Raw genomic sequence first — 23,064 nt, 5'->3', positions numbered from 1 at the left:
AATAATCGCCCTACTTATAATTCAACAAATGCAGAGCGTAAAGTTTTTGTTTTATTTTAGGTAAGAAAAGAAAATTAGGGTTATAACATCACAATTCACAATTAAAAAGTCAGTTGAAAATTTACAATATTTTGGCCTTGATGAAATTCTTTGGGCCTCTGGGAAAAACTTATAAACTGTTGGTCCCTTTGGAAGTGAAGACATTTGCTCAATATGACTGTGAAATATCTGAAATCGAAAATGCAGTTATTCTGATGAAGTATACCCTTGCACTCAGTTACCAGAGGGTTGAAGTGATGATATCCATGATTCCATTTGTGATGTATTCTGGCATAAAGTTCGTTGCAAAAGTTCCCTATTGAATTGTAAAATAAGTTACACTTAAAAAACAAAAGGTAGCATTTTGGCATAAAATCACCTTGTATCTGTTGGTGCAGCATTAATCAGTGTGCAAATGTCTTCAGTAGAATTTCCATTACTACGTTGAAGATTACTTATTCGTAAAAATGTTCCATCCTTTAATCTATGTACAATTAATATTAAACACCTAGACAGATACTAATCAATTCCATTAACACGATGTTTGAAAAATAATTTTATTAATTAAAAATAAATTTACAGGACTTGTTTTGTTGTTGAACAGTTTTTTGGGTGATTGTTATTTTCATGTACCTCTTTTCAAAGGTTTGTTGGGAACTTCCTTTGATACATTGATCCTTTTCCACATTTTTTTCATACCCTAAAAGTTGGGAATTATTGTATAATGGTAGTTTTTTACATTTTAACTAAAACCATTCAGCTGCAAAGGAAACTATGTTACTATGTGCTAGTGTTATTTGTACTAAATAATAAACTGCTTTTATCGATGTTAAGTGTGTCCTAAACATGTAAAATTTGCGAAGCTGAAGATTGCTCCAATCTAACACTGTATTTTGATGCAAAGTAAATTGATTCTATAAACAAAAGTTTTGATTCCTTTAAATATGCACAAAAAAGGCACAAAATTATTTTAGGTGCAATTTTTTGCACCAAACTAATTTTACCCGTTGTAATCATTGAAAAGATTGACACAAAGTATGATGGATAATTAATCCAGCTTCTGTTGCGAGACAATGTTTCGAACTCTTTTTTTGGCTGAATGAAAAATTGTACAGTTAAACTTACAAGTAACAAGCAAGTTTTTTGATTTTTTTTCCACACACATGCACAAACCTTTATGTATTACTTTAGATAATGTTTGTTGATTTGCGTTTTCATTTTGCTGTACCTCTGCTTTGTGGCACAAAACGTTACATAGAATATCTATCAACTGGTTTAAAAGGTCTAAACTATTTTGTTATATTTGTCACTTGAAAATAAGGTCCTACTGTTTTCACAACATTCAAACAGAACAAAACTGGTACTGTATATGGTCTAGTGAGCTTGTTGACAGTATGTTGCCAGAACGCATGCATGCTGTTATAAAAACAGTATAGAACAGGGGCGGGCAACTTCTCCAGTCGGGGGGCCTGATATGGGAAAATGAAGTACTTGGCGGACCGGATTCCTGAATCGATACATTAATCACGTATTTATCCAGTGATTTAAAATGGATTTTTGACCACCTAAACCAAAAACAATCAAGAACGTCACAATTACAATACAGTCCAAACAATCTAACTGATATAACATAAAATTATTCACCACAGCAAATTTAATGCATACACCACAGACTTAGATACTGCTGAAACACTAACTAGGCTTCACATGTGGAAACAAAGGAAACCATGAAAGCAGGCCACACACAAGGTTGGCAGTTATGTCGCAACAATGGACATATGGTGCAATGGTAACAATGGCGGGAAAGTTTTTTGCTATTGGGGAGCATTACTGTCCGTTACAACTATAATTTGATGTAGTAGGCAAGTAGTGGGGGATTGCGGCAGACTGTGGCCGCGGGCCACATTATCATGTAACACCAGAAACTGTCTGTGGGCCGCTCAAATTCCTGTTGTATGTTGCCCGCCCCTGGTATAGACCAACTTATACATTTTTTATCTGTTCAAAACTATGGTCTCCTAAATTTAACCCTGCTTGGAAACATGTGATTAAACTGAAGGAAACATGGCCTTTTAAACCCACAGCAGCATCATATGTTTGTTAGTTGCCTTTGTCAAAACAGTTTTAATTACAAGGGGATTAACTGAAAACAATCAAAATTAATAAACATACCATTGCTGACATAGTGCTGCGAAACCCAGTTTGTGTAAAACCTTGATTGACAGTTCTTTGTAATGGTGCTGACTGTGATCTAAAATAAGCTGAATGCATGAAATTGACATTAAACCAAAAACAAAAGTCAGTGTATAAACCTTAAATTTTGTCTTGAGGGAGAGTTTAGCACATTACAAATACTATTCGGACAGTGTTGTGGAAATGATGAACTGTCTTTCATTTCTTCAAATTGCATAAGTAGCAGACTACTAGCAGTGTTCACAATCAATCTAAAAATCAATATCTGTTAAATGGCGTGATATACCACAATATAACCAGAAAGGTGGCTTTCCTATATATATTTGCATTTTATATAATTGTACAACGTATTTGCTGATTTACTAACTATACACTCCATTTGATCTACACCAGGGGTGCAAAACTTGCAGCTGTGACATAAATAAAACTCTTTTGCTAAATATTTTGATTTTTTAACTGCTCTGAACAGTTTTTGTGGAACTAAAAAGAGTATTACCAGCCTAATAACCATACGCGTCACACTTTTTGTACGCCTATTGTGTGTAAACAATTTGAACAAAACAGGTACCACAAGCATCACAGTATTGATTATGACATCATAAACACTTGACTGATCTTATACTGTGCAGCTCAATCTGTGCACCAAGCTCGAAATTAATCTGGGCTTTTCGGGCACTATTAGATGGCATATATATGATATAAACCAATTTCTTTACATCAGTATTTTAAAACAAAAACTAGAAAGGTGGCTTTCTGATATACTTTCATTTTATATATTCTATACGATATTTACCAATTTACTATACACATCATTTGATCCACACATATGATTGTTTTTGCAAGCAAAATGAATGGGTCCCCACGCGCGCATTTGTGCAGACTTAACGTCCTGGTTATTTTTAAATTCTTAAGAAAAAACTTAACCAACTTTAGCAATAACCCAACTTTAGAAGTTTTGTCTACATTCTTTTTGCATCATTATTGTCATATAATTACAAAAAACAGTAAATAAGAACGGGAAAAATACTTTTAATTTAATCTCATGCTTTAACCTTGATATTGTCATTCAAGGTCAGTTTTTAACACAATTTTTACAACTGAAAATGTGCTTGATAACTTAATAAAATGACATAGCATAGCTGCACAAAAACAGCTGATTTCTAATCACCAACATGACTGTCTCGTAAAACGTCCGTCCTAGACGTCAAGCTGAGCACACCCGCTCCATTCACCCGCCTTAATCGTACACAAGTGAATTACTCCCTTGAGAGTTGAGACTTCTATCTGACTGACAGTGTACACAGATTATGGGCTGTAAAAGTAACTACAGACGAATCCGGTTAATCGCATCATCGATTTGCCAAGGGTATTTGATGCGATTAACCGGATTATGTGATAATCCGGTTGCTAAGTAAACAGTACACTCCGTTTACAAAAGTGCTCATTTTCACTTCCCCAGCTGAAACAAAGTTGCAGTGACGCTCAACTATGGCACCGGAGCAGTATTTTCTCTCTTTTGTTGCCGAGAATTGAAAAAATTGCTGCTCTCAGCGCAATACATGACGTCATGCTTCCTAACTGTCGTGGCTATGGTGCAATCGCCTAAGTGTGTTAAAGAAACAGTAGAAACGCACACACACACTCTTAATTGGCGCACACGCCACAGTTCGCTTGATTTGTGCTTTCTCTTGCAGTCAGGTTTTTTTAAAAAGATATGTTACATCGCATCATAGGTAAACGGCCCAACATTTAAATTTGGGAACTTCCCTATGAAGACGGTTTATGACGTTATGGTCTTGTTTTGGGTAGTTTCCCTTATAAATGTGCCAGGCCTCTCGCCTAATATACATGTAAAATGGCCTGTTGTTTCTAACCTATTTCGTTTTCTAGTTCAAACCAACGCGTTAAGCGGCAAAGTGCTAGGTGCATATTTGTGAGCAAGCCCAAACCCGAAAGTACACGACCGAAACCTAGTCAAACTTACAACTTTGGCACATTCTACAGCGCAAGGGCACTAAGGCGAGCTGCATCAGTTTCTATTACAACCCGTTATCCAATTGACAAAAAGAATATTTGATTTTAGCAAAACTTTAACGACTGAGATTGTGGCGCTACTTTCTAGCTTACTCAGCAAAACTGCAGCTGCAAGATTAGCGTGACTGTCACGTGATCAACGTGTGATCGTTGCTTCAAAAATTTAAAGCAGCAACAAATACTACAGGAATAAATGCCTTTCTTAATCGGTGTTTTACCTGATAAGTTGCGCAAGGTCACGAACAGAAGACAAAATATGGCAATCATAGGCACGTTACCAATTACGTGAATCTAAACAACATGGTGTGATTACTTGCGATCTAACATTTTTTACAACCATTACGTGTTTGGCGGGTCATGAACAATATAACAGAAAACATTTTTAAACATTTGTTTTACATTTAACATTGTTTAAATTTCAATACAGTTTAACACTTCGAATTTGGTCCAGTTCGCACTTAGTAAGAAATTACAATCAGCGTCTTTGCCGGAACACCAGTTTCGTAATTTTAACACGTTGAACTCTTTATTTAAACGCTTGATTTAAACTATTGGCGATTAGATAAGCCAATAAAAAAGGATCAATGTGCACGGCTGTGAGATAACGACTCCTTGTTATCGCACAGCGGTACACTGAACGCCGATTTAATCTCCTAATAACTTTTCCAAAATATTTTATGGTCGAGACGTGTCATTTTCAACGTTAGACGCGTTATTTGGTGTGGAATGCAAAAATGCATATACGTCTTTTTCGCGTACATTACCTCCGAGGGATTTTACTATCAAATCGTCGTTTTTTATTCCAAATACTCGGGCTGTTCGACTTTCACATAGAGATCATCAATCCGGTTAATCGCATATTTCGTGGAAAATCGATGCGAATATCCGGTGTATGCGATTAACCGGATTCGTCTGTATTTGGCCGATTAAAGCAAAAAATTTTTTAAAAGCAAATATTATGTACTTTAGTCAGTGCAGCCATTTTAATTTTTTTTCGTTTTGGGCCTGTGGGTGAACCGCTGGGCTGTTTGGGGTCAAACTTCAGGAGGATCAAATTCGGAACTAGAAGAGTGGCTTTCTGATATACTTCCATTTTATATATTCTATATGACATTTACCAATTTACTATACACAACAATGCGCCATATGGCGTGTTGTTGCATGTTATCAACCAAAACAGTGTCATTTTTAATAAAATTTCATTACTATAACAGAGATAAAAGCGCATTTTTTGGTAAATAAGTTACTTAACAAAGTTTTGAAAGATCCAGTCCTTTTAACAGTATTGTTAGCTTTCAAGACACATTGTTTGGCCTAAATGCATGGAGTGGGGTGAATCGAGAATCAAACTTAAAACCCCCTTAGATAGATTTTACTTAATTTCTGGAAAACCATACACTAGAGGTATGATAAACAATGTAAAAAGTTTTCACATATTTATGAATAATATTAACAGCCATACCTGTGGGTTGAAGCTTTCAGTGACAATATTGGATCACAATTACTATTTCCTCGGATTACTCGAAGACACTCTCCGGATATTAAATTAAAAACCCGAACTTTTCCATCCATACAACCACTGACAACCCGCAGATACAAAAGTTGGACACAAAATACACCCCTGGAGCACAAAGGATAGTGAAAGCTGCTTAATATTTTTTCTTTATAAAACATTACTTGGGGTGTCGGAAACTTTTGACATGGTTTTTGTAGTCTGTTTCTTTTGTCCATGACATCACAAAGCCATCATTTGACCCACTAATGATAAAAAAATCATCCATACACAAGTCATTGACTGATCCATGGTGCCCTAAAAGCACCTAAATAAACAACATTTTTAACATGTACAAGACAAACTATGACTAACTTTTCTTAACAGCCCAACTTCAAAACGGTAATTTAGAAACATACATTTAAACCTTGTAATTTAGAAAACATTTAAACCCTAAATCTTATCTGAAAGTTAATCCAGTTAAAAACTGATAAAAAATTATAGCTTCACATTTTACTATGTTATAACTGCACATTTTGCCATTACTCATACATTATACCCTATTTTGAAACAATAAATCAATCCCTACATTTAGTTTATAATAGGTCCCATATTAATAATGCCATAGAGTGTCTGACATTGTTTAAAAAACTCACACATTTAAAAAGGTTAATGGGTTCTACACCCAAACTAATATAGTATGAAACACAATGACCTGATTAACAGCATTGTAAAATTTTGTTGCAATCAACCAATATTAACATTTTTGACCACTGGAGGCGTTCTGAGCAACACAGGTTGATGATTCTGACGTCATAAGGCTGTTAACAACCCCTAACTTCCATGGTGCAAAAACACCCGCCAAGCAATCCACAAACACAAATAACATACAGCTGGTTGCCCTTAAAACACTATTACAACACATAAATGTTGGGGCTACGGGGTTGAACACAACAAACGACACCTATATATATGGCATATTCTACAAGCTATTCAAATTTCAGTAAACTCTGTACCTGTTTAAAAAATAACCCTTTTTAGGGGGTTAGCATGGTAAAATCTACGGTTATTAAGACTAATGAAGTAGAGTGCACATCTACATAACTATATCTACCATTTATGTAAGTTTTATCCAAATCCATAAAACATTTCAAGGCAAAAGGTCAGACAAATTTTGGTAAGAAAAAAAAGAAATCGAGTAAAACCATAAAAATGTTTGCATTTCAAAACACTGTTTTATGATTCATAGAAATTGAGAAGAAAACAAATTATTCCATTAATTGAAACCAAAAGTTTGGGCACAATGATAAAACAGATCTATCGGCACATTCCTGGTGGCTATTGCTGATTGGAATTAGTTGTTGCATCACAATTATATTTTGCAGCTTACTCACAAACTGACAAAATAAATACACCTATATACCTTTTTTAGTTTATAGAACTCTTCTGACAATTGTGTTTTTATTCTGAAGTTGCCTTCTTCAGGGTAAATAACACTGAATGCAGTGCAGGATGAACAAAAAAAGAATTAAACGCAAGCATGTCACAATGCAACAAAAACACTGCAAGTGATTTGGGCCTTACCATACCAAATGATTGGGCCTATAATCTTTGAGCAGGTGCCTGTATTACGCTGAAACATCTGATGCTTTAATACAATTGCCGGAAGAGCTCTATAAACTTGATATTATGCCTGGCAGCAAAAGCTAATATACCTTTTTTAGTTTTCTTGCTTTACAGCACCAAACTTTAATCACTCCTTTATCACAAGATGACACAGCCACACTGTTGCTCAATTTAACACAGTTAACTCCAATATGTTTTGCATGTCTAAATGTGCAAACACACTTTCCAGTGCAAGTGTTCCATACTGAAAAATAAACCGTTTTAACAAACCGATCTACACCAATAACCCAAAGACAGGGATGTCACCAACATTTAACAAGTCCATCTTTTGAACCTGACACCAACAATGTACCACTAAAATCCAGACAAGTTATTGAGTCTTGGTGTCCATACATAATTTGTTTGCAACCTGAGGAGCCCAAATGCCATCGTCTGTAAAAATTGGGAGTTAAAACGTTTCAACTTTCAAATACTAACCATGCAAATATTTATCACACATTGAAGGTACAGTATCACACATTGAATCTAGATAACCAAGATGGCAGCGGCGAAATCAGGAAAATACAAAGCTATGGCTAAAAACAATTTTTCTTTCTGTCAATGGATAATGGGTATTGATAGAAGCCAATGCCGTTCGCCATAGTGGCATCGAACCGGAGAGAGTGCTAAAGTTTAGTTGAACTGGGTTCGGTCTTGTACTTTCGGATTTGGGCCTGCATACAATATTGGACAAAGTGCCTTGCTGCTTGACATGTCATTTCGAACCAGAAAACCAATTAGGCAATGAAACATTGCCTGTCACATTTTGACTAGAAGGGTGACGCAGCACATATTGCCATTGAACATACACAATGCTCTCTTTAACAACATATGTATTTTTTGTATAGTTATTTTATTATGGGTCCCATAGCAGTCAACGTTTTTATCATCTTTTTTGTTTCTGCAAACCGAAACTCATGGGTCCCTAATATTGCATTTTATGAGATACCCGTGATAAGTTTTGGTGCTATGAGTTTATTCACAGCGATTAAAAACTCTGGGGAAATTCCGATGCTATTTCAGCTACAAATTATTCAAATTGCATTCGATTTGACCCTTATTTGTAAAATTTACCCATTTTAGGGCTTGGTGGGGTTATATAGTAAAATTTAACTATCAACAACTAAAATGGCATATGCTGCAAACTGATCAAATTTCATCCAAATTCGGACATGTATAAACATTCACTTAAATAAGGGGTTAATGGGGTAACTAATCTGGCTATGGGGCAAAACTTAATGAGTGACACCTAAAAATGACATATTACATCAACTGTCAAAATTTTATCCAATTCAGTCAATGTTTACAAATTACTCATTTTAGGGGTTAATGGGGTAAAAGTGGGGCTCACAGGGCTAAACAAAACAATGGACACCTCAAAATGATCTTTTTTCTGAACTGTCTAAATTCCATGCAATACTGACATTGCAAAAAAGTTTAACCCATTTTAGGTGGTTAGTGTAATGGGGTTTAACACCCAAACTGGCAAAAAAACTTCAGTCCTAAACAAATTTCAGCCCAATTGGACAATGTTTAAAATTTTGACATCTTAAGGTGCTTGAATAGCAACAGCTAATTCTTCCGACGCCATAATGCTCTAAAAACTCCTTCAGCCATGTGCACCAACAAGCAAGGTAAGATAACGAACATAAGTAACATGTGTTTGATTGCCTTTATTACAGTACTTCACCACAGACATCTTTTGTTTGTGGTGTGCAGCAACGTACAAAGCGTTTTACACTTTGGAGGATAGCGGGGTAAATACTGGGGTTATCAAGTCATATATCTACCATCCGAGAAAGTTTCATCGAAATTCATCACAGATTCAAGTGCAGGGACAAACATTGGCAGAAAAAAGAAAAAAATGAGTAAAATCAAGATTTAGGTTTTGTTGTTTACAATTATTTTTAAACCTGATTGTTGTATCATAGCTTCCACTGTAAACAACAATATGATCTTGATGTGAAATGTGTATAGCAGTTAAAGGTCCAGGATGGCACCGTTGGGGAGAAAAAAGTTGTTGACCTAATACAAACATAGTTTAGCAATAAATATGTCATTTTTCATTTCCCCAGTTATGGTATAGTCTGCATAGAATAGGTAAGACAATATTGAATTCAAAGTTTATCTCATTTTCAAACTAGAAGGGTGGCTTAGCACATTTTGTTGTTGCATTTACACTATAACCTATTTTAAAACATTAATATATTTCCTATGCTTATTTTGTATTGGGTCCCATATTAGCCATTGTCTTTTATAACCTTAGTCGTTTCTGCAGGCAGAAACTCATGGGTCCCCACACATACAAAGTTGAAAACAATGCAATTCAAGAAATAACCACAAGAAAGTCGGATGTTGTAAGGTAAAACACAGTGATCGGCACTGGGCTTAAAATTGAATTACCGTAGCACGACCCATTTTTGATCTCTGCGCAACCCATATTTGGGTCGCAGCCCATACTTTGAGAACCAGTGGTTTAAAGTATGTCCTATTTAACGTTTTAAAAAACTGACCCATTTTAGGGGGCTAGTAGGGTAACTAATTGGGTTCGACACAAACTAACAAATATATATGAAACCAAAATGACTTAATCAATGGTACTGCAAAATTTTAGCCCAATCCGTCAATGTTTAAAATTTTGACCACTAGAGGTGTTTTGAGGAACAACCGTTAATGTTTCTGACGTCATAGGGCTGTTAACAAGCCCCTAACTAAAAAATGTCCACCAAGCAACCCACCAACGAGTAATATATAACTGTTTGCCCTTGTAACACTATTACGCCACAGAAATCTTTCATTTGTGGTGCCCAGTAACATACAAATACTATTTACACTTTGGGGGCTTGTGGGGTAAATGTTAGGACTACAGGGTTGAACACAACAATCGACACCTATAAATGGCATACTATACAAGCTATCCAAATTTCAGCCAATTCTGACACTGTTTAAAAACTCACCCATTTTAGGGGGCTAGCGGGGTAATGCTGGGGTTATCAACAAAAACAAAGTGGTATGCACATCTACATAAATATATCTACTATCTGTGTAAATTTCACCTAAATCCATCAAACATTTGATAAAAAAACGAGTCAGACAAACTTTGGGTAAAAAACACCCATTTTAGGGGGCTAGCAGGGTAAATACTGGGGTTATCAACAAAAACAAAGTGGGATGCAAATCTACATAACTATATCTACCATCTGTATAAATTTCAGCCAAATCCATCAAACATTTGATGGCCAAACATGTCAGACAAACTTCAGGGGAAACATACCCATTTTAGGGGGCTAGCGAGGTAAATACTGGGGTTATCAACAAAAACAAACTGGGATACACATCTACATAACTATATCTACCATCGGTGTAAATTTCAGCCAAACCCATCAAACATTTGATGGAAAAACGAGTCGGACAAACTTTGGGAAGATAAAAAAAGAAAGAAAAAAAAAGAAAAGACAACAAACAATTTGAGTAAAATCAATATGTGTCCCTTCAGGGAAGGGGACCCATAATTACTGGGTTGCCAATTATACAGACCCAAGCAATGTTTCAATAAACACAGCTATAAAAACTGCTATCACATTCAGTAGAAAAATCAGTGCAATATGGACAAATTTTGTATTTTTCCAAAAACAACTGATGAGGTTTTATTATAAGGAAACCCCTTTTCTAATGTTTCTGTAAATTAGTCCTACATTCCTATAAATAATGGTTTGGAAAAAATAAACTTTACAAAAGAATTCAAAATGTAATAGGATTGTACTCCGACTTAACTTCAGAAATTTGACAAAACTGAAGATTTTGAAAATTTAGGATTTATGAAAAATACATTATTACCTGTAGTAATATCAAGAACTTGAATCGTTCCGTTTTCTGACCCAGTTGCAACCACACTTCCTTTACAAAAATGAACGACTCTTTTTAAATCATACCTTTAAACAAAGTTATTCCTTTTTTAAAAAAAAATATCGGCAACTATTCATTAGTAATCCTACTCATTGTTGAGCACGAGAACATTGTAGGGACTGCAGAAAATATTTCTTTCTTCGACCGTGTGGTAAGTCACCATTCTTTCTGCAACAAATTCGGACCAGCTACTTCAACAATTTTAAATATTATTTTTCGCATTACCTTTTTCAAATTTAGTTGTACAATGAGGAACAGCAATGTTAAGTTCGTTGATGTAATATACTTCGTTTGCATTTGTTTTCGCAGAAATATCCTGTATGAACAACACCAGGTTGCATTACAAAGCATTATAACTAAATCCTATGAAAACAATTTGTACCAAACACAAGCATAAAACATGTTGATTTAGTTACGATGTCAATTCACATTTAAAAAAAAACTTGTTAGTGAAAGCTTAAAAACAGCATGCAAAGGTAACACAAATGTTTTAGTGCATTGAACATAAAATGCAACTTTGCACTAAAAACATTGCCAGCACTCTGCAGTGTGGGTTTAAATGAACGTGTGATTAGCACTTGGCCATGTGAAAATTTTGTTCAAATGTACACATATTGTAAATAGCTATTTAAAGTTGTGCACTGTAAATTTCTTATTTTAGGTTACATATTGGCCAAAAGGCGATTAAAATCAAATTTGAAAACAGTTTTACTTGAAGATTTACCACAAAATACAAATTTATGTCTCATACAGCAAGAGGTAAGGGTTCTTGTTAGCACACAGTTAATCTCAATGTTTAACATTTTGCTTAAATGATAAAACCCAAGTATATATTATATTGTAATTTTTATTTTATGTCTTAATCTTAATTATTTTTTGAATGCGTTTATTGCAAATCCAATATGTTTATGGTGACGTGCCATAAATTTACACTATGCGGAAACAATCTATAAATGATCTTTCACCTTGGTTATGATGACATTTTTTTGTTCTATTCAATCATAAAGTTTGGTCTCGGCCAGGCTACTCAAATAGTTTTGTCAAAGGTCAAGATATAAAAGCCAAAAATTAATTAGGATTCAGACACTTCTGTCAGTAATACAAATGCAACATGTCCTAGCCAATTTTGGTGATAGCTAATGGGGTAAATTGCAGTGCAATGTTTCGAACATGTTTCTTCGAGCCAAAATTAAATCTTTAAATTTGGCAAAAAACATTGATTTACTCCTTGTGTAAGTATATTGGCAGAACGACATACAGAATAAATTTTATTTAGTTTTATAGGATTACTTCGTTTTGCAATGATTCAGATTATTACATCACATATAATGATGTGTGCAAACAATCACCATTTTGTTTATTGTGTAATAGAAAAATGGACTATTTTTTCATCATCGTTGCACAATCTGACCTTCACAAGATTTTAGGCTTCTTGCAGTCCTGAGAAATAGCCATGCGGACCCCAGTTTAATAACTGCTGCTACATAGCAAAGACCAAGTAATTAAGACATAAATGGTAGTGAATACAACCTTGTATGGAAATTGAAAAATGCAGGCTTACTTTTGAAAACACACATCCTCTTTAACTACTTAATAATGGTGGAGTAGCAAGACCAACAATATATGTAACATATAACACCCTTCACAGTGTGATACAACTAACTTTGCTTCATGGCACATGTGGCCATGCATGAAGCAGCAACCATTCCTACACCATACAATTACTACCATCACTTCCATTGAAATTGAGTGACAAAATGGCATTTTACACATACTTTTTGTAGGTTGACCACACACAACACCCTACATACATTATCAGCACACGAAGGGTTGTAATTCTGATAGTAAACCTAAATGAACAGTACACTTAGAATCAATTGATTGAGCAGTATCTGACCCTCTGACAGGCAACATACTTAACGACGATCACTGTTTTTGTTCAAGTACAACTCTAATTATGGAAACAGGTTTCCAAAGAAACAGAATCAGTCGGTAAACGTTTAAGAATATATATTTCACAAATAGAATCTATTGAATAAGAACTGACGATGCCAATAGGCAAAATATATATTCTTAAACGTTTACCGACTGATTCTGTTTCTTTGGAAACCTATTTCCATAATTAGAGTTGTAAATGAACAGTAAACCTGAAAATGAATAATGGGGGCTAAAGTGGTGAAAAATGGGTGGATCCAACCAAAAGTCACAAAAAGATTAAAATACTTTACAAAGTACCAATCAATAAAGTATCATGTACTTTAGTAAGTATAGCTGTAAAAAAGATGTTTTTTGGGAACCTTTGGGCCATGCAACTTTAGGAGGATCAACTTCAGATATATTTGTAAATTCAAAAGCACTGTTTTTGACCAAACTTTCAAAGAGAGGAAACATCTTTGTTGCTTTAAAACAGCTTCATGACAACCTCATTGGGACTGGAAAAGTGCAAATTAGCAACTTTGTTGACATGTTGTACCTTTTATAGAGAATTCGGATGTACAGGAAAAACAGTTAACAGGGACAAAATACCTGGCAAACTGCAATCCCAGTTAACCAGTTTCGTCTGTAGAACAGTTTGATACTGTCGTCAACATTAAATAGTTCAGATTGTTTAGAAAGTTTATTATTTAAAACAATAGATTAATTTTCAGTCAGTAGATGGAATAAAAAAAAATTTAAAACGTAATTTATAATAAATAAACGCTGGAGGCAGTTGATGAAAATTCTGGGATATGACCATCAAAGCCAAGATTTTGGCCCTGCTCCAAATTATATTTCAATTTTGTAATATTTGCCCTAAATTTTAATACTTGTCAATTATATAAGACTTTGGATTATAACAAACAACCCCCAAGACTTTCACAAGCAACAGTATTCCAATCACACATTTTATGTCCATTTTATTGTGCAAACATGAAACAGATTACAATCATTTAACTTCACTACAATTTAGCTCAACAGTAAACAAGTTCTATTTTTAGTGCTGTGCAAGTTTTTACTATTCACCAAGCACTCAATTAATTCTCTACAAGTGGGGTTTTACATCAGAGTACCTGCATCATAATAGATTCATCGGCAATGTCCAGGCATACTAACTCTTCTGTGCTCACTTGTGCTGATAGTTTGTTCCAGAGTTTTGATACACATTTTGTTTTAGACAACGTTTTAGCATCTAGCAGAGCTAAAAACATATAAATTTGTATTAAATAAACACCTAGCAAGTTTTTCACTCTATAAAAAACTTACACAAAATCTTTTTTGCAAGATGAATTGGTAGGCTGGTGATAAAGTCTTTGTACAAAGCAATACCACTTATTGCTTTACTTGAAGTATTTATTACGGAACAACAGGGATCTGATACTACTGATGACAAACTTGACACTGACTCTTCACTTGAAACTGTGCCAAGATCTTCAGGGTGTTTTTTTGATTGTGTTTTACCAAGCCTTCTGAAACAATAGGAGTTAATGTTAATTTAGGTATCCTTGCTTAAAGGTACCATAAGACCAGATAAGCAGAACTTTGGTGCTGTTGATAGCTGAATCACATGGTAATTTCACAGCCGCCGCCAGTGCTTCAATGTTTTTTGGTTGTAAAGAAATCTGTTTTCGTTGTAAGAAACAGAAATAGCGTTCATCTCATAATATATGTCAAAATGGGCATGGGATATTATGAGATATTTCTAAAATCCTTTCGAAATCCAAATACCAGGGGAGTTTTAATCCATGCTTGGACACAGTACATTTGTTTTAATATACATGTGCACAACTGCATAAAATGGTCTGCATGCTGATGTGTGACGGAAGTGGAAATCCATGCAGATTTCCACATTAACAGATTCTCTGAAATACATTTGTTTGATGGTTTCATTTTATCCATGGTAGGCAGACCACACCTGAATGTGTTATGCTCACAATGAGACTGCTGTCAAACTAACTGTCTTATTGCAAGTCTATTGTAGCATATTTTTGCTGTATGCAAGTTAAAGAAGTGACTTTAAATTAGTTCAAAAATCCTTGTAAAACCAAGGCAGTTGCACCAACCATGCGGGCATTTTAGCGACCATTTTTTATAATCCCCAAACAACGCAGAAAAGATTTTTTAAGTTTTAAACTATGATAAATTACTTAAGATAGCAATGATATTTTACAAACTGCTCAAAAATTATCCCAATAGAAATTATATTTCCTAGTTCACAAACGATTTTCATGCATCATCAATTAAAATCCAAAACCTCTTACTTCCATAGTCAAAAACTTGTTTTAAAATAGAAATGATCAATGAAACTGTGGAATGCAGAATAATCATTTGCTAAATAGATGATTTTTTTCAAAGCAAAACAACATTTTTGTTAAATATTTTGCAAATCCTTACTCATATGATGTTTTTGCATTTGCAAGCAAATACAATTCTGGATGTTGGTCAGTGTTAAATGAAGAAACTGAATCTGAAAGACTGCAACATGAATCTACATAACAATTATGTAATAAGTAAAAAATACTTGTTTTTGTATGCCATACCAATTTTGTCCTACCGTGAACAGGTGACTTGCACTTTGCTAGTTTTAATTTTTGCTGTGTATACATGACTTTAACCATATTGTATGCTTCAACAAGGACCGGTAATCCACATAAAGCATCAATAACTTGACACATAAAACTTGTCTGAGACGTGACACCTGTGTTTGAAAACCATTTCCAAATATCTGACATGTACAAATTTAATTCTGAAAAGACAAAATCAAACCATTAGTTTAGCGGTAGAATATGTCTTCCAAGCTTTAATGATCACCTTTCCTACATATTGTCAATTTATGGGCACCATTTGACCTACAAACATGATTGTTTTTGCTAGCAAAAACTAATAGGTCGCGACATGCATGTATATGCAAATAGACAGTAAAAATATAATGGGAATATTTTTTGTTCCAAAGGACAAGTTAAAAAAACATTTGGTAATTCAATCAAACTATCCAAATCTGTAGTAAAAGGAAAGAGGACTAATAAAAACATAAATCAAAGAGTTATTATACAGAAGTAAAGTTTGGTTTGTTACTATCCATAAAAGCACTAGATAAAAACCAATGATTATTTTACGATTAATCAATTTTATTTACACACAAAGGACTGTGAGTCTGACATATTTGGGATGCAGTGGATGTTAACAACATAGTGTGATTGAGGAAGAATAATTCTAAGCCACCCCAGTTACACTAAAGATATTTTTATTGAGCCATACAGAAGTCAGATGGACAATAACCCAGTAACATTATCTAAATATTGTTCAAGATTAATGTAACCATTCTCTTCACTGCCTTGTGTGGTGCAATATCAGGCAATAAACCACAACTAAACCCTCATAACAGCTAGTATCTCTTAATGTCAGTTCATTGCCCACAGCACATGCCAAGGCAAGTTTTTGCATGTTTATCGAGTATAAATCATGTCTTAAGTGTAAAACCTTCGCCAAAACGTGTGAAATGTGTGTGATAACTTGACATGGCCTTGCTGCGCAAATTCAGCTGATTTCTAATCACCAAAACCACTGTCTCATAAATCCGCGGTCAAGCTGAGCCCTTCCACTCTGCATTAAACCACCTTAATTGTAAACCAGTAAGTTACTCCCTAGGGACTTCTATCTGACTGACAGTGTACACATATTATGCCTGTAAAGGTAACTAAACGCTAAACAAGTAACCAACTGCAAACAATTGTTTAAAATTTCAGCACATTAGGGCCGGTATTTTGAGCCTAAAACTAAAACCGATTACTTCAGGGTTTAATCGGTGAAAAATGAGTGAATCCAATAAAAAGTTCTTTAGAATACCCAACTTTGCATCAACCAAAAAAACATGAAACTCCTAGATTTTGTGAAGTGTTGCCAGGTCAAATTGTGGAAAAGCGCAACTTTACTCAAAAGGGGCCCAATTTTACAAACCGTATTTACTTGTTTGTAAGCTGCCCTCGTTTATAAGCTGTCCTCCATTGCAAGCCGCATGTTGAAAATAATGTAAGCCGCACCCTAGAATTTTAGATACTATTGTTCCATAATGTATCTTTTTGTTGTTACTTAGTATAACTATTTGCCCATATTTGTTAGTTACATTGATTACTGTACCCAACATGCATACAAATTTTAAACCCCAAATAAATTAAAAAATTTAAATGTAGAAATACTATCAGCATAAATAAGCCCCGATTATAAGCCACATAAACGGCAGGTAAAAAACAAAATAAGCCACGGCTTACAATCGAGTAGATACGGTACCTAAAATACGATTGATTTTTACAACTTTCACCTGTTAGGAGTTAGGGCAGGGGTGGGCAACTTTTCTTATTGTAGGGCCAATTATAAATGTCAAAATTGGATCGCGGGCCGCACATGTGCATGACACAAAGTGATTTTGCTTTGTTTCTTACCAAATATGCTCAACTACAAGTATAATTCGTGTTTGATTCTCGCCACATTTTGCCAGATCGCAGAAAACTAGCATCAGGCGCATTATTCAGCTCATTAATATGTAATAGATGGACTCGTTCGCCAGTACATTTGAAATCCAAGCGTCTCTGCGGGCCGCACAACCTTTAATGAAGACCGCAGGTTGCCCACCCCTGAGTTAGGGTGACAGTTATTCAGGTTAGATTTATTTTTTGTGCATTTTAAAATGGAATTTGAGCTGTTTCCAGTAACACTGTATTGAACACTCTCTGTTTACCCACTTTTCATGCTGTTTTTTTTAATTTTGCAACCTGTACTTTAAAACAAAAAATTTTCAGATTAATACCAAAGTAAAGTGGCCTTCAAAACAATGGTTTTTGCCAAGAGACAATTCCTCTTATGCGGTAACAACGAGTCATTCAGGGTCAAACTTCAGAAGGATCAAATTTGGATTAATAACTAACATTTGTCCAAATTTGAAAAAAATTCACTCTTTCTTGACCAAACACATGGAATAAACCAGTGTTAAACCAAAACAAGGAAAATATACGGATAAAACAATATGTTCCCTGTTCAGGGAAGGGAACCTATAATTAATGTGTTATTGTTTACATGTCTGAATTACCCAAGTTACTCAAAAGTTCTCAGCTGAAGCATTTAAAGGTTGCTGGCTGGACGTAACATGTATAAATTTTGACTTTTCTAGCTAAAACAACATTTCAATGACCCTCACTTACAGCCACAAAAATGCATTCCAGATCAACTGTTGCATACCTGCACATGTCCGTTTATTCTGCACCAGACTTAAAAAGGTTTTTTGATTGACAGTTTTGTTAGTGGAGCATTGTGATCGAGAGTACATCAAATCTTTGTGGGCAAATGGTGACAGGATGAAGTAAAGCTTTTCAACCAGAACTTCACTTTCAATTCTAAAAAAGTAAAACTTAAAAACTCGATTTTAGTCAGTTCAAAGGTAATATCAGTTAAAGGTAGTTTATCCTGTATTGGTGTACTGTATTACCATGCATATTTATATATGTAATGCTACACATTTTATCTGACTTTTTGTCATGCCATATAGGATAACCCCACTCTATGTCAGTGTTCTTCAACCTGTGGGTCGCAACCCAAAAGGGGTCGCCTAAACTTTTTCTGGGGTCGCTATAATTTCTATTTACTGGCGTTTACATTTATTACCAAAAAAATCATATGTTTTTGTTCTAGTTCGCAACGTTTCCTCTTTTTTGTTTTTTTGCTGTACAGCTTGTTACCTCGTGTCACAATCTAATCATTGTTATGGAATAATTTAAACCGAATAGTTGCGACCCAAATATATATAAAACACAAGCTGCCTAATGCATTGTTACGCGATAAAGCATGAATGACATATTGTGTCCAAAAAAATACAGCGAATATAGGATATAATACATAAATTTATTGATTTCTGCAAACTGGTGAGCTTTAACGCGAATTAGATTGGTCAAATAAACTAAAACTTTGGGGTTCTAACATTTGAGTGTAATAATGCACGCTGAATGCTAATATTTAAAGTCTACTTGAAAAATCGGCAAGCAAATTTACATGAGAATAGTTGCATGTAGATGCTGATTTAAGTTTCTTTTAAATTGGGGTCGCTTTAAAAAGAGGTTAAAGACCACTGCTCTAAGCCACTCTCCAGTACCCAATATGGCCTTCTGGTTAGTGAAATTTACTTGTGTTTACAAGAATGTGCATTTAAATCCTCTCCTGGCAACATGTGTTTCTTTGGGCATCAAACTTACTGAAACCTAAAGGGTTGAACTAAATAGAAGTCACCTACGCCCCAAGTTTCAAAAAAATGAAATAAATATTAATAAACGGAATTGCAATAAAACAGGCAGCTGGATGTCAGACTGTTTTAAGCATTTTGCTTTCTAGCAGTCTTATCCACTGAGGATTAAATTGAACAAACAATCATTAAACCAGACAAAATAACAAAAATTTGCAAATTTTTAAAGAAATAAAAAATATGCTTGGCATCTACTAGCTCCAGCTCACTTAGCACTGTTTTCATGCATGCTTGCATGTGCACTAAAATTGACTACATGCCAAAGTCAACAATCCACACTCACGTTTTATTTAATCTCACAAGCTTTAATAATAAGTAGTCTTGTGTGTGTGCTGATTAATATTGCGTAGGCTACAACCTGGAACTGGTAATTTGCTGCCGTATGTGGTTTTTATTGTTGCTGGGAAATTATAAGATCAAAGCACTCTTTGCCATGCATAAGAGTGAGCTCCGCTGACGACAACCATTTCAAAAGTATTCATTTCTGCATTTTTTTGTTTTTATTTTTATTTGTTTGTCTGTTTTTTGTGTTTATTTATTCTCAACATGTATTCATAAATAATGCTATAATTACAATTTCAAGTGGTTTATCCTCATTTCCAGTAAATGATTTAATCACCACTAAACCTCTGTTACAGTAAAAAAACTGCAGTTTAGTTTAAAGTCAACTATTACCAGAGAGTTTCATTACCTGGTGTGTGTGCTCTTCTTTACAGCACTTGAAAGTATCCAGCATGTGTTTTTTTCAGTTTTTTTTTCTTGTGAAACCCCACCCACTTTACTAACACAGGTGGTTACCCGCACTCACTTTACTGACACAGATGGACTGCAGACTCCCCTTGACACGAATTGATAAGCAGTGGAATATAACCACTTGTTTCCGCTGGGGCGGTATTTGTTAAATCCTGAGTAATTTGTCGGGTCAGTATTAGGTACTAATAAAATGATACTGAACCTATTTTTTATCATCGAAAATGCTTGTAAATTCTTAAATAATTGAAAAAAACATAAATTTCGTAAGTACCTTTATTGTATAACTAAATGCGTAGTTGATAGGTGCTGTTTAAACCATTAAATTCAACTGCTGCTGTAGTGTAGTGGGGGCAACAATGCCTCGTATGCATAAGTTTTGGGTTCGAATCCCGTTGGTCATTTATCTTTTGTTTTGCAGACTTGTAGAAATGTCGGCGGTTAGGGGTATTCGGGTCAGGTGAAGGTTTAAAATCATAAATAACGTCAAAACCGACCGCAATCAAAAGAATTTAATAGGTTTCCGAAAAAATTTCAAAAATATATTTACTGCTCCCTAGCGGAAAAGTGTGGTTATATTCCATTGCCTATCGGCTTGTCCTCTTGACTGGAGCATCAGATAAAGGTTAAGGTTAACCATTAATAAAAATGGACTTTTGTTTTTGCATTTTTTGTGCTATTCAGTCAATAAATATGTGAATTATGATTAGGATTGTTAGTTGGCGGAGTATTCCCACACCCCATATGTCAACATGTTTAGTGGGAAATGGCTTACAGAATGCAAATCCAGGAGGTCACCCATTACGCAAAACATTACAAAATGGGGATTTGGGGAGCCTATGGGGATTTGTTAACAATTTAACATTGTCAGTTCCTAATCAATTATTCATTATTTCACTGACATTGTGTTATAAACTGTTTGTTTATTCTTAAAATATTATTATATCAGCTTAAGTTTTATCATAGAAAACATCTTGTCATCATAAATCATTTAACATTTAATAGAAAATACAATAAAAAAAATTAAAACTTCATACCTGCGAATAAGGCCAAGTATAAACAGTCTCTTTTGTTCATAACTTGAATGAATCATCCAATTTATAACAGTTATCTTTGTGCCATAATACACTTTTGTTTCCATGTTTTTTTAGCAAAAAGAACTGTAAAATAACAAAAAATACAATTTAAAATATTTTGAAGGGCATAAAATGTCGACAGTATGCCAATAGCAGTCAACACTCAACCGTATGCATGACAAACAAGAAAAAGAAAATTAACATGATTGATAGCCACTTAGCTCAAACACATTATTTTTTAATGGTCGAAAAAAGTCAACCATAAACTGGACCAGGACTTGGACAGTTACTTAAGGTCGCTAGTCTGTAACTTAAAAACCACAGCGTCGTTTGTTTCCGTGGAAACATAAAGATCGCGTTGAAAACCATTTCGCACAGTTTCGAAGACAACGAAAACTTTTACACAATTTCTGAAGTAAAGTACATTACTTTAAGGAATCTTTGATCGCAACGGCGAAAGAAGCCACATTTGCGTTTTACGCCAACATCCAGGACATGTCCGGGAAATTCCCGACGTCTGGTAAACCCACATTAATATTGGGCTACTCTAAAATACGCAATCTACGCAATCTATACGCAATTTACTAAAAAAAAACTAACTAAGATGTTATCGGTTAGGGCTATTAGGGTCTGGGTGAGGGTTTATAACTTTATAACAAAAATAACTATATAGTTTAATCTCAGATACCTTTTGGGCTTAATTTTCTTACAAGTGTTAACATGCGGCAGTGCCGCAGCGGCACCATACGGTATTTAGTACCACTCTCAACACTCATGTGAATCATCATATCATCATATCGGGCTAATTGCCCGGGTCAAACTGACTATGCTCCTCCACACCTCCCAGTCCGCCATTGCACCGCTTAGATCTTCGGGCCGAATACCGGCATCCTCGGCCAACTGTTGTATGTATGTCTATTGTATGGTCGGCCGGGTCTAGCTCTTCCTTGCGTTGGTGTCCATAAAATCAGATCACATGTGAATAGTAAGCCTAAACTGAGCATCTAAAACTAAATTATAGTGGTATTTTTATTATAAACCCTCACCCAGACCCTAAAAGCCCTAACCGTCAACATTTGTAATACGTTTTATAAGTATAGATTGCGTAGCTTGCGTAGATTGCGTATTTTTGAGGAGCCCAATTACTATTCATGGACAAAAAATCACCTTGTGTTATACACAGGGCGGCGACACGAGAAAACGTTAGACACGATTACTCTCAAGCAGGGGTCTCAAATACGCGGCCCTCCAAGGGTTTTTGTGCGGCCTGCGAAGGAACTTTTAGATGTTATGTGTTTTACTCGGAATACCCTGTAAAACCAGTGAGTTTACATGATATAATCATCCTCTGATAGCAGTATTTGCAACGTTTAAATGGCATGATCGAAATAGTCCTTCTTTGGAATCAGCAATTGCAATTGTTGCGTCATTTTTTTCATTATTGTGTCACTGTATGCCATTGTTTCCACACAAACCAACAGGGCAGAGTTGGCTCTTTCACTTTGCTACACTGTATATTTGTTTGTTATTTATTACAATATTGTTTTTTTTTAATAAAGATAGTGGGATTAATGAACATTTTCCTTTTAATCACGCAATATGTTTGTTGTCATGTTACATTGTAACAAATGTTTCGATAGTGCGGT

At 34.9% G+C, this 23,064-nt stretch overlaps 2 protein-coding genes across 9 annotated transcripts in view; one reads left to right on the top strand and one right to left on the bottom strand.

Moving 5' to 3' along the window:
- LOC145227568 (uncharacterized) overlaps positions 1–125 on the top strand; it is a 39,888-nt gene extending 39,763 nt beyond the window's left edge. For all 5 annotated transcript variants that reach the window (XM_080092430.1, XM_080092431.1, XM_080092429.1 and 2 more), the window contains one exon: positions 61–125. In XM_080092430.1, the coding sequence (XP_079948556.1) occupies positions 61–78 (18 nt within the window). In that variant the 3' untranslated portion in view covers positions 79–125. The remainder of the gene's footprint in view (positions 1–60) is intronic.
- LOC145227567 (F-box/WD repeat-containing protein 10-like) lies at positions 39–21,497 on the bottom strand. Of its 4 annotated transcripts, none has more exons than XM_080092425.1 (21): positions 21,380–21,497; positions 18,539–18,693; positions 15,861–16,052; positions 15,701–15,794; positions 14,573–14,775; positions 14,380–14,507; positions 11,555–11,645; positions 11,419–11,497; positions 11,261–11,355; positions 9,337–9,448; positions 7,695–7,816; positions 7,474–7,628; positions 5,944–6,086; positions 5,729–5,887; positions 2,352–2,483; positions 2,212–2,290; positions 1,044–1,134; positions 673–739; positions 419–523; positions 282–355; positions 39–228 (listed from the first exon to the last, which is right to left on the bottom strand). In XM_080092425.1, exons 1-21 carry the CDS (start codon positions 21,481–21,483, stop codon positions 209–211), a joined length of 2,400 nt encoding a protein of 799 aa, XP_079948551.1. In that variant the 5' UTR covers positions 21,484–21,497; the 3' UTR covers positions 39–208. The 4 variants fall into 4 exon arrangements, with proteins under 4 accessions (XP_079948551.1, XP_079948552.1, XP_079948553.1 ...); XM_080092426.1 differs by having other exon boundaries at positions 14,573–14,772; XM_080092427.1 differs by lacking the exon at positions 21,380–21,497 and adding an exon at positions 20,284–20,431.
- Between the last annotated feature and the right edge of the window lie 1,567 nt (positions 21,498–23,064).

This window comes from Phallusia mammillata, chromosome 5, assembly GCF_965637545.1.
Source record: "Phallusia mammillata chromosome 5, kaPhaMamm4.hap1.1, whole genome shotgun sequence".
Lineage (NCBI taxonomy): Eukaryota > Metazoa > Chordata > Ascidiacea > Phlebobranchia > Ascidiidae > Phallusia > Phallusia mammillata.
This window is presented reverse-complemented; position numbering and strand designations above follow the sequence as displayed.